The sequence below is a fragment of the Oncorhynchus gorbuscha genome, linkage group LG09 (assembly GCF_021184085.1).
Source record: "Oncorhynchus gorbuscha isolate QuinsamMale2020 ecotype Even-year linkage group LG09, OgorEven_v1.0, whole genome shotgun sequence".
Lineage (NCBI taxonomy): Eukaryota > Metazoa > Chordata > Actinopteri > Salmoniformes > Salmonidae > Oncorhynchus > Oncorhynchus gorbuscha.
Genome location: NC_060181.1, coordinates 60,928,488 through 60,941,679, shown reverse-complemented (window position 1 = coordinate 60,941,679; position 13,192 = coordinate 60,928,488). Strand labels below are relative to the sequence as shown.

The 13,192-nt window shown below is 37.8% G+C and overlaps 2 protein-coding genes across 2 annotated transcripts; both read right to left on the bottom strand.

Annotated features, from left to right (window-relative positions):
• Positions 1-2,738: 2,738 nt before the first annotated feature.
• Positions 2,739-5,718, bottom strand: LOC124042898 (homeobox protein Hox-D9a-like). The gene is made up of 2 exons (XM_046361030.1): positions 5,098-5,718; positions 2,739-4,795 (listed from the first exon to the last, which is right to left on the bottom strand). Exons 1-2 carry the CDS (start codon positions 5,651-5,653, stop codon positions 4,551-4,553), a joined length of 801 nt encoding a protein of 266 aa, XP_046216986.1. The 5' UTR covers positions 5,654-5,718; the 3' UTR covers positions 2,739-4,550.
• A 2,645-nt stretch (positions 5,719-8,363) lies between these two features.
• LOC124043880 (homeobox protein Hox-D10a-like) lies at positions 8,364-10,629 on the bottom strand. Its single transcript, XM_046362978.1, has 2 exons — positions 9,815-10,629; positions 8,364-9,086 (listed from the first exon to the last, which is right to left on the bottom strand). The coding sequence occupies exons 1-2, from the start codon at positions 10,548-10,550 to the stop codon at positions 8,812-8,814; spliced, it is 1,011 nt and encodes a 336-aa protein (XP_046218934.1). The 5' UTR covers positions 10,551-10,629; the 3' UTR covers positions 8,364-8,811.
• Positions 10,630-13,192: the final 2,563 nt, after the last annotated feature.

The window sequence follows — 13,192 nt, the reverse complement described above, 5'->3', positions numbered from 1 at the left end:
GTCGCATAACGCATAACACATGTATTAACTAAGATATTTGAAACCAAAGAAATCGATAGAGGAAGATCTATAGGATCTTCCCACCGAAACAAATTCGACCAGGCTCAATGTGGTGTTGAAAATAGGGTACAACAAATAACTACACGAAATCAGCCCCAAAATAGAAATGTGGTATTTATTGAGAAGAAAAAAACTCTTTAGACCTACTAAGCTATGCATGCGGTTCGGTTGTAGTCCTCACACACCTTTTTGGCCAGACTATCATCCTTTACTCCTAGGATATTAAAATCATAAAATGAGGTGCTATTCTAACTAACAAGTTATACTTGTGGGCCTATTTTTCATATATTGAATTCATAAAGGTGAAATAAAGGACCATGATTGAATATTTACGCAAATATTAGGCTACCTAAACACATTAATACAGCACACATGCACGTATTATTAAGGCAAACCAAATGTATCCCTATTAGTCCAGGGAATCCAGGACTATGATTTTTTAAAGACTATTACGCATTATGTCATAAGATGTAAAAAAATAAATAAATACTATAATGTATTTTGGCGTATTAATCAATGCTATGCTACACAGAAAACAGTTCTTGGGGAAACTAAGCAACAAAGAAATATAAACTTACATTACATGTGTATGTTATTATTATTAGTAGTAGTAGTAGTACAATTCATTGTAGCAGTCTTTCGTTCATGATAGTACCAATGTGCTTCGGGTCTGTAAAGACAGCGAGAAGGCAGTGTACACAAATGGCCTTTAGGATGTTTTCGTGTGTGTATTTCAGCGTGATTCGGCTGGGCATGGGTATGCGTAATGCGTGCGTAAAATGGGGATTGTATTCTGTTGCATTCTATTGTTGTGTTTCAGTGGGATTGGTACCATTGGAGACAGCATTTTTTAAATGGTAAACTCATTTTCTTATTGTGGGGTCGACACATCGAACCTTATCTCCCTGGTCACATGGGGTTGGAGGCAAAATTCTTTCTTCTGCTTCAGTTTTATGGCCTACCAACTGTCTGTTTCTTCTCCTCACTAGGGAAGACTGCATTAACCAATGTTCCATTCCAGCATATTATCATTATTTTCAAAGAATTGGGCAATTTTACGGCAAGAGAATGATATTTTTGAAAATAGTAAGCCTAGGAATTGGGCCTGTACGTGATTTGAAAGCACATTTTACGAGAATCAACCAACCTTGAGGTCTCATCCAGAGGAGCGTCTGTGGAAAAGACGGGCTTTCATTTAGGCGCTCTGGTAGTTCGCCAGTATTACCACCGGACGATTTATAGTCAAGGTATTGTAGCAGCTCGGTCTCTTGCGGTGTCGTAAAGGCCTGCTGTCTCTGTAAATTATCGTATTTGTGAAATTTAGAGCAGTCGCTATGACACGTAATTCCACAAGGATTCGGTTGATAACTTGCGCGCTGCTTTGCATGATTATAAAATTATTGAACTTGATGCAGAGGCTGCTACAGACCCAACAGACAAGCTTGTGGAAAGGCTGAATTGTAAGCTGCAAGAAATGCCTTTTCTGTTTGTAGGCCCAACTGCAATAAAAAGGCTCGAAATAACAACACATTTCTGCCTAATTTTAAGGACAATTCCAACGATTAAATTGTGGCTGGAGTAGGCTAGTTTTGTTGTCCAACAGTCTTACGGTTGGTTTAGTTTTTTACATTCCAGAAGTCAGTAACTGTCGACTGCTGAACATTGATCAAGCACACCTAAAGACACGTTTGCCGTTTCTTCTGATCCCAACGCATGAAAGGAACCAGGGACGGGAGAATGTTTTGCTATAGGTCGACTTGACCTGCGGTATATATTATTTATATGTTTGTTTTTAATGAGACTCATAGATAACTTTGTCCCCAAAATAGCGCAAAAAAGAAACCTACAAAGAGGCAAGGTCAACAGATATGTTATGATACAACCGCATACCGTAGGAGCAAAAACATCCTAGAATTATATGTACAGTAGTTAACATCACTGGATGAGGGTGAAAAAAATACAAGTGGAGGGAATTCAGAGTTCAGTGTTTGTCCCATGAAAGAAAACAGTTCTAATATTTTCGTATATGTAGGCCTATCCTTTCCTTTTCATTGGTCTTCGCTAACATTTCAAGGACATTTCTGATAGGTCTAGGTGAACCAATAAATCAACTAATACAAATAAACAAATAAATAATCGTAATTAATAATAATCCTATTAATTATCATAGTAACTCAAATCATTAATTACAAACTATTATACCGATTGCTCTAATGTAAAAGCATATTTTCACTGTTTTCTGTTATTAATGTAGGTATGGTTATAGGCTAATTACGCTCATTATATTTAAAGGTTAAAATAAAAAATCTAGTCAGCGACACAATACTAAATGAGAATTTTCGCCAAATCTATAATTGCAACTATGACACTCAATATGTTATTTGATGTAGGCCTATTCGCCTATATTCTATCTACCGTTAAAAGCGATCTAACAAAGCCTCCAATCTTTAGAATTGGTTTTTTAAATTAATTAATTGAATATTATATTTGAAACAAACATTTAGGGCCTATACCTCGATCAACCCATCGACCGCCATTGAGATGTAGTCTTGTGTAGAACAACGTCGCCCTCTAGCGCTCTTGATTACCAACAAAATGCTCCCCCAGTATAGAATAAGTTGTCTCTCTTCATTAACCAATAATACTATCTAGTAGACCACTTTAGCAATACTTGGAGAATAGGGGGAATTAATGTGTCAATCATCATCATTTATTTTCATCAAAGTAACCAGAGCGATTACAAATTATGCATCAAAATCCAACTGTATTCTCAGATGTTTCAACACCCCCTGATTAACAATGTACGTTTTTTTCACATAAAACGCAGGTCTTTTTTTTTACACACAGAACAGTAATTACATGTGACATTTCATGGAATTTCAGAAACAGGGTCTAAATCCACCCTTACAGTGCCAATAGATCCACCGCTGTAAACGGCCTTCTAGGCAGCAGTCAAAGTGAAGTTTTGCCCTCTCAATAGGAAATGCAGTTGATGAATAAACGTGACTTTCTATCCATTAGGGGGTCTGATTTCCTCTCAGTCACGAAGACAGACAATTTATCGACCAGACACCCTGTAGGAAAAAAATGGCTGCATTTCTGTTAGTCAGCAACAGACTCAAACACCCCAAGTAAGAGTGTTTCAAAGGAGAGTGCAATTATTGCCCTGGCTCATAAACTCATTTAGACCAGACGTCTAGCCATCTATATGGGTTTATTGGCCCACGTTTCTTCCTGCTTTAAAGCAATTATACGTACAGGTTGGACAATAAATTGGAAATCCGTGCAACACCTCTCCCAATCATAAATTCTTTATTACTAGTCTTTTTAAAACATGTTCATTCTCCTACTTTTCAAGTGAAGTCCAACCACCTTGTAAGCCAAATTCATACTAGGAAAACAATCCTGAAATGGTAGTTCACTACACCAAGTGGCACCTTTTAGATGTTTCATTCTGCTGACCTTAAAAACATTTTTTTTAAAGACAACGAAATGTCCAATCATTGAATCTCCAGGCTCATACAGATTAACCAAAATAAATGTATTTAAGTGAAAGAAACGTTATCATTAACCCTACGTCGCCCCCCATCAACCCATCTAATTATGTTTGCAATAAGGCGTTATTAGTCATCCCTCTCAATTCTTACGAAGTACTGCATTGATGCGATGGGGCCTACACTAGCCCATAGCTTTATATTTAGAGTCGGCTAATACACGTTGTTGAATTGGTGTTCAGAGCGTCAGGAATAACTATATACAGCAATGCATCTCAAATTGAAATATATATATATATATATATATTCAAATACAATGTAGCTAGGCTAATAACAAGCATGTCTATATAGGGACAACCACTGCAAAACAACTGAGCAGAAAAGGTGATTTAAGAACAATTTAACGGTTAAATACAGCCGGAATTGGATTGTAAAAATGCAGGAATATTAGCCTATGTAATGATTAAGGCTACGTCCAATAGCTTTCTTGTCTTTTTTCAAAACTAGCAACCTCAGAAAAAACATGTTGACAATATCATAAATACTCAAAAACATGACCCTTTCGTTTTAAATTCTTGCCCTAGAGTAGGACAAACATACTCAGTTGGCCTCTACGTTGTTAAATCATTTCCAATTTGCGTGAGGATTCTTTCGCCGAAATATAAGCATAAATGCAACTTCTTAAAACATTCGATTTTTTTTTCTAAAAGGCTACACGACTAAGAAAACTATATACGCAAGCATATTATTCCCTGGTCTCATTTTGGGCATAAATACTCGAGCTCGGGGTAATCAATAGAGTAATTCGTTTAAGACTCAACATTTACTTTGATTAAAACTAAAAAGAAAGACAGCGTATTTCCGGGCATGTTGAGTCAACCATTCCATTTGATACATCAACACAAAACTGCATAGCTTAAGCTCCAACCAACCTTTTATTCTAAGTAATCACAACAATATGATACATCAAAAGGCGAGGGACTACACCCAGTCTAGTTATAAGTGATCCTTACTGCCTCTCTCTCTGTTCATCTTTTTCATTTTCATTCTTCTGTTCTGGAACCAGATTTTCACCTGCCTTTCAGTTAAATTGAGAATTCGAGCAACTTCGTATCGTCGATCTCGTGTCAAATACATGTTGAAGAGGAATTCTTTTTCCAGTTCTAGTGTCTGATATTTCGTGTATGGACATCGCTTCTTCCTTGTTGAACGTGCATGAATCCAGTTTGCTGCAGGGTTGTCTGGAGAAGAGAGGGGACAAAGTTGAAACTCACATGAGAATAAGCAGGAAAACGAAATAAAATAGCAAATACAAGCATCGGAATGTAATTAAATACTGTATAATTGTGCAAAAGACTGAATTTGTGGATATAATTATTATCACACTTTTGTGTTAAATACCCATATTACAGCAGTGGGTAGTTTTTTTCGGCCCGTGGTTATGAGCTAGACACTTTTATAGGTTAGTAAAACCTCCAGTTTTACACACCCAGCTCCTACAGTTCTTACGGTTGTAAATCAGGGGGCAATTCCGTTTACTTACTTGGGTCAAGTTGTTGTTGTTGTTTCTCTTCTTTAGGCTCGCTGTGACTCGACATATCACTGCCAACGCTCTCTTTGGTTACTTTTTCTGGGCATTCGGATACTCCACATGCGTAATCAGGGCCAGGGTCGACCACCGGAGTCTCTGTCTCAAAAGTGGCACTCTCAGTCCTTTTCGGTGGTAAACTTTCGGGCTTGGTTCCATAATGCCGACTGTTAGAGTGAAAGCCGGAGAAAGAAACGTTAGAAATTGGGTCTATCCAGGACCGAACATATCTGCTGTCTGCTGCGGAGAGATGGGACTGGTGGACGTAAGGATGGTAAATCCCTGACACTGCGGCAGTGGACTGCGTGTGAACAGAGGACCAAGACCCTGGGAAAACCGCTGACTTGGGTGCAAAACTGCAGGAGGAAAAATCTGCATTGTCCCCAACACCTGATGGCCTTGAGGTCGTAGTGTGCGGACCCTGGATAAAACGCGCCCCGTACACATCCTCCACTTCATGCCCCATTATAGAGTCCACATAATAGTTACTTAGAGTGCTACTGGTCGACATTTTTGGATCCCTTCGTAGTCATATAAAAGGTTACACTGTTACGGAAACCTTCCCTCTGAACAATCATAGTATTTTTGCTGGCTTAATCTTCAGGGATTGGTTACATGAATCACGTGATCATATTTACCAATACAGTGAGTAAATCAGTCCGCTGGTAACGGTAGGCCTATCTTTAATTTGCCTATTTATTCAAGAGTGCCAATAAAACCAAATGTTTGAAGAGAAAAAATGTAAAACCTTAAGAAATTCTGTGTTTCTGGGCCTTTTGAATGTGCATACATACGGTTGAGGGCGGTGCCGGACTATTTTTTTTTTTTTACGTCAACAGATTAATACACACATTTATTTCACAACCACCACTCAACATTGATGCCATTGCATATTATGCATGTAAACTCTTACAAGATATCGTCATAAGGTATGTCATACACTCAATGCTTGTAAAACATTTTATAGACTTCTGAGTTGTAAGTCCTCGTAAAATAAATGTAATAACATGCTGTAAAATAACGAGACACCATTTCCGCACCGACTCTGTTTTGGAATTGTTAGTTTTTATTAAACGAGGAGTCACTTTCACTAGTTTGGTTGGTCTTGTAAGTTTGAATCAGGAAATATTATTTGTATACAAATTGTATGTATCTAAAGGAGAGCCATAGGCCTCATGTTTTTATGATCAATAAAATCTTTATGAGGTGCGTTTGATTATACATTAATGTGCCCTTAATAAAACGGACTCTTGGCGCAACAAAGTGGATCTGTGCAGAGTAATGTCTAAAAATCTAGATTTAAGAGGGCCTTTTAGGTTTTCTTACTTTTGAGAACACATAACTTCTTGATTAGGCTATTAGTCGACGACTCACCGCAATAGCATTGGAACTAGCCTACTTTTGCAAACTCTCATCAAGACACATATACAATGAATAGGCCTAGAAACGTAAATCAAATCCATAAACCAATTTATTTCAAATCCATAGTCAGGATGGAGCACAAACAAGGAGAAAGAAGGAACAGAACCACACCGCGGTGAGCTGCCAATGAATTTGTGCTTGAACGTCATTAGGTCCATACACGCTATAGGGACCCGCTTCGTCAGCGTTTGCTCGAGAGACAAAGCATATTATAAGTCTTGTTATAAGACCGTATAAGGGCTCACATATGCTTATAACACGTTATAGAACATTAGCCTATACCTGGATGCTTTAAGTAAAGTGTTACCAAACGAATGATGCGGCCAAGGGGGCCAATGTTAAATAAAACCATACAATAGTTGTTGTTGGTGGTGATGGTGTGTGTGTGTGTGTGTGTGTGTGTGTGTGTGTGTGTGTGTGTGTGTGTGTGTGTGTGTGTGTGTGTGTGTGTGTGTGTGTGTGTGTGTGTGTGTGTGTGTGTGTGTGTGTGTGTGTGTGTGTGTGTGTGTGTGTGTGTGTGTGTGTGTGTGTGTGTGTTTCAGCATTCATTCATCTGGACATGAGGGGGTGATGTGTGAGTAAAAGTGAGGCAAAGGAAAGCGGAAAATAGGAGTACCGAGTTCAAATAGTCCGCACAGATAAAGAGCTATAAACTTGGGTTGGACTGTACACAGTGGCTGAAGACAAGTCTACTATTGGGCAAACTATATGCTATTATAAGCCTACAAAACAAACCCTCTCATGACGTTTAACTGCATCAACATAAGCAACATTTTGAATCATGACAAAATGTTGCGCCAATATTTTATTTCAATTATTATTGTTTTTAATCAGAAGTAAACATTATTGTACACTATATATATATATATATATATATATGATCAGAGCCTTATATTTAGGTGGTATGGAAACAACCGTTTTGATCAATAAAGCAATTTAAATAGGCTATTGTTATAGGCCTATCCCTCTACACACTTAGAATAAATGGTTCTATATGGAAACCCTAATGAACCGTTTTTCTAAGAGTGTAGCGCATTTATAGTAGCATATATCCAGACGCCAATGGCTGTTTTGTAGGTTGATTAGGAACCTTCCCAGATCCGTGTAAATATCGTAACATGTTAGCTACATAGTTATATAGGGCATTATTGGATATTAGTCTTATTCTTGTGTATTTGAATATAAGTAAGTATAAATGTGTATTTTGTGTATTTGAATAGGTTTTACAGTCCACGAACGCCAATTAGATACCTTATTCACAATCAACAGCTAAAATGATTTAACCTTACAGGCTAACTTTCTTTTTCATTACAGTCAAGTTGCTGAAAGCTAATTGAAAATATTCCTAATAACTAATTAACGATATATATAATAATAACAAATAATTCAATAGATAATAACTTAAGGCCTATAAGATCATTTGAAAATAGCCGGGCCGAAATTATGTTGAGTGTAGCTTAACGCTAAAATTGAGATGCTTCATATTTGGGACCCTGCACACAGGCCTAAAGATAAAATACTTATATCGTTATTAGACTTGTTTTTCTCTTACTTTCCATTTACTTTGATTCTAGCACGATAACAATTTGAAGCTACGGACCAGTCCCTATGAATTTGAACTGAAACTGAAAGAACGTTAGGGCCTATAGTGTACCAATTCCAGAAATAGTACTCTACTTTACTTTAATGTATTTCTTACACACCTGCCCGATGAAAAATCCTTGGCTTACTGCAAAACAAAACACTGAAATAAGAAATTACATTTGACAATCAATTTATTGCAGGATACACATGCCACAAACATGCATAAGATGTACACTCATTTACATTGCTCACCACATTTATAATACAGAAACGTTTAGAAGATTACTTACGATTCAGCTGACGGTTTGCGCTTAACTCTTAAACGAATGTTTAACTATTCAATCACTATTAATGTGCTTTCATGTCGGAAAAAAAAATATCTTACAAACAAGTCACTGTGACTTCCTTAGACTCAATCAAACCAAACAGTCCAATAATGAATACCTACTATATTTTAATAATTTAAGACCTAGCCTCCTGTATGTACCCTGTGATGAAACATTCAAAATACACAATGCGTCACAATGTAAATGAGACAAAAATAGCAAATACAGTCACAGTTTCAGTGAAAAAAACAACAACAAAAAAACAAGTCCAATGCTGCCACAGCACTACTTTGAAGAGAGAGGAAAGGGACAATTAAACAAGCATTTGTAAGCATGCTCACGAAAAGGTGAGATTTGAGGTAAGTTCCCGAATTCGGTTTTCCCTGCTCATTTTCTTGAGCTTCATCCTGCGGTTTTGAAACCAGATCTTGACTTGCCTGTCGGTGAGGTTGACGCCTTTACTGATCTCTAGACGGCGCTCTCGAGTCAGGTACATGTTGAATAAAAACTCCTTTTCCAATTCCAGCGTCTGGTGCTTTGTGTAGGGGCATCTTTTCTTCCTGCCGCTTTTTGCAGTCAACCAATTGCTCGTTGGAGGGTCAGTTTTGTTGTCTGAAATGAAATGAAATCAACACATGGTTTAACATGGCAAAATATGGAACTATCACAACTGTGTTTTCTTTAGTCACACAGCTCTGATCAGAATGATAGAACGCTTCCGTTATATTGATTTAGTTTTAGCTTGTATGGGTATTATTGGTTAGTAGTCGTAATCTGCTACTACCATGTTGAAATATTACAGGCTGTAAACTCTAACTAACAACACCTGCTCTAAATTACACGAGTTTTTAGACCAAAGTAATATTTGACATGCATATTAGGCATACTGATGAAATCCACTACAATACACGTTTGTTAGAGCCTGCCGGAGTATTTCTGTATTATCATTTCGGAGGAAATTGATAATCACAACACTGAGGATGAAGATACAAAACAGACTACAAGCCTTATGTCTACTAGATGTTAATAATATGGATTACACTTCACTAAATAAATAACATGTTCCCATATAATATTTACCAAAATATAAAATGGAATATTCGGTTTTGCTACAATCAACAAAGTAACACACATTATAATTATAGAAAAATATAGAAGAGAATAGACCTCAATGCAAATATGTGCGGGTCGAACAGTTTCCTGTAGCATTTTACTGCAACCTGAGTAAGGCTCTCATTAAACATTACGACTTTAGGGCTGTTTGTGTTTTATATTGGGTTTTATGATGCTGGAGCGTTCATATTACACCATGACACGATTCATCCTTGTATTGTACCTACCTTTCGCTTCCTTCTTTGGCAACTCTGGGCTGGAGACTGAGGCTTCAGTGGAGCAATTCTTCTCCTCCTGCGCGCTCGACTTTGGATCCGGGCTTTCCGCGGGGATGGGTGTCCTGCTTATCTCCCGGTTATGCGGTATATCAGCTGTTTTCTTTTCCACTTCGACAAAGGAAGACAACTGCGGTTTGGGAGTAATTCTGTTGAGCTGCATCAATGTGGTGTTTGGACTCGTCATCTCGTGGCCATAGTCCTGGTGTTTCCCATTCGCGTAAGTTTGGCTCAGTCTGAAATAGCCCGGAACAGGGATCTCGGGGCCATCAACTGAACACGATTCGGGGATTATATTAGAATATATAGGGACATCGGACGAGTTGACCTTTGCTATCTTGTCTGAATACATGCAGTAATTACTCTCCTCCTTAATGTTTTGTGAAAATGTGCAATTGGGCATCTGGTTGGATGGTTGCTCTATTCTGCAAGATCTATTCGGATCTGTCCAGTTATCAATTTGAGGTATGTAAGAGTGGACATTCATGCCCATATTTTGGTGGTTGACGTCCCCTCGTTTACCGAGAGACGGCAGGAGTCCACAGGTTTGCATTCCATAAGTTCCCATTTCTGCACCGGACGGCATGTACATGTTGCTGCTGGAGTAAAAGCTGTCTGTTCTGCAAGCGCCAATCAACGAATCAACTAAAAACGTATTTGCAGCAGGAGAGCTGTTGGGAAAGGACATTTTTGGAGAAGTTTTAAAAAGGAGAGAGATGTCCTTTGTAGGCTGACATATCTAGCACAACAATCTCCGTGTTGCTCAGGATGCCTCTCTACCACATGACAAGCTCACCAATGAAATTTGAAAATGGCCTTGAGACGCAGCCTCTTTTCCCATCACATGGACGAATTGACTCATGGCTGGGAGGCAGACGTGGTCAACAGCGACACCTAGAACACGGACTTGAAATTGATTCCAAGACTGACAAAGGACATCTTGAACATTTAGCCTGTTCTCTTTGCTTGGCATGAAACAAAATCAAAGCTGATGTGCATGGTCTTAACCTGAAAATAATGTACAGTGGCATCAAGCTCCAATGCCCATGCCTTGACAACTTTGAACACCTTTAACACCATTTCAGTTCACGACTAATAGGTAATCTACTCACTTTTACAGGCTATAGAACTACTAAAGCCAATCCTTTGACATTAACTAAAAATAATGACGGTGTAGTGATCAAAATCTAATCCTAACTGGATAGAAAAATCTATTTTACAGGAGGTAATTAAACAATTACGACGAAAATTAAAAACAAATATGACTATTATAGGCCTATATTTATTTATTTTTCGTTGAATTCTTAATTAAACAGCGTCTGGTTTAAGTAGGATGTTATTCTCTCAAAATGAAAATGCAAGGAAAGCCTACACAGAGGTGATATCGATTACCCGGTTCAATTTTTTTCAGAACAATTGTAATAGCCTTTGAATGCCTGCTCTGGGTATGGCGCACGTAGTTTCTTTGTGACCTATATGACGGAATAGGAAACTAATAATAATGCATTTTAATAACAATCCACGACAGCGCTAAACACACACCTTTTCACAATTCAGCATCTCACATCGGGTTAGCAGGTCCACGTTTTCAAATAGGTAGATGATGTGGATTTTTTTTTTACCCAGTGAAATAGCAATGAATTCACAAATCAACAAGTATACAGAAACAAATTATTTGCTGAATACGACTACTAATTATATTTAGAGGACGCCATTAATGAGCCAAGTTTGTGCACGTAGATTACTAAACTAAATGAATATGGGAGGAGGGTATCAGCCTATAGATGATATCTAATAGGCTATATATTTATTTGTGGCCTATGTACATTTGTTTCATGATGTTTCCTGAAATTTAAGCATCGATTTTTGTCAATGAACCTATGATAGCCTACATACCTGTAAATGAACCCCAATACATTGCATGCACGCGTAAGGGGAGCATTGTTTCTTAAACGTGGTTTCAACAATGAGAGCGCACATCCAAGGACGTCCAACAACAGCCTAGCCCTACGTCTGAAGCTTAACCTTCAAGGCTGTAGGCCAAAAACAATGCTTCAGGTCAACCCTAATATGAAGATGCTTCAAATGCTCGTTTGAGAAATCTAACATATAAGCTCGATCGAAAGAAGAGTGTGAAAGATGACAATATAAGGAATTCATTACAAGTGCGATATATAGGTGTAGGCTGCTCCAATATATGTCTAAATGAACAATAGCCTCAAATAGAATTAGCTCTACAAAATATGTTTTAAGTTATAAATGTCCTATACGGATATACATGCCAAATGGTCAATTACGCAAAAAAAAAAAATGCTGACATACAATATGCTTCTATTAAACATAGAAAATGAACAACTCACGTTTTAGGATAAGTTACGTATTCACCAGTGTGCCGTGTGTTGTTTTTAACATCAGGAATACAACATCAAAACCATCCAGGTGTTCTGACCGTGATTATAGGGCATTTAATAATTAAGCAAATCATTCCGTCAAATACAAACCCATGGTCTATTCAACATTTTAGGTTTACACATCCCATTTTAAATCATCCTTTTGCCCTATCAGGTAACATCGGTTGAAATGATTAGACATCATATTTACTAGATAAGGCTTAACGGCCGTCCAAATCAAAATACCTAGTTTAATGCATCGATAATGCACACGACAATTTCAGTCTAACCAGGGTTGATTGAGGAATCCAGAGAGGTCATGTGCCTTATTCCATCATGTAACAAGTATTTAATTACTTTAGGGTTTCCTTGGAATGGAAACTAAGTTTAACCCAGCATTATTTCAAGTCATGTCCAATATATGCCAGGGTCAAGTTGGACTTGGTGTCTTCTATAGGCCTACGATATACAAATCCACATAGTTAAGGCTACTGTTTAATCCACTTTAAAATGGTGGCGTTAGGAACAGTGATATTGACCCTTTGATTGCAATGCATGGAATGCATGAACGAAACAAAGTCTGCTTGGGCTATTGTGTTTTTATTTTATTTTAATTAAGCTACGTTTACCAGAAGGAAGTCAAGTCAAAAAAGACAGCCAGATCACCAAACCACAAACAAGAACATTTACAAGCCTTTCAATAATATTCCAGACCACAGCTGTAATTCAACCTATGTGTGTTTTCATACACAAACTCAGACCGAAACTTGCTACACGTCTGCCCTCGTGTGGTTAGAATAGGAACGAGCAGTCCTGCACATTTGTCTGCACAAATGTTTCTTCCCCAACTAGGCCTATTTCTTGAACCAAAAACCCAATAAAAATGTTAAATCAAAAGACTGACTGATATGTGTGTGTTTGCGACTTATTTTCTACAGCT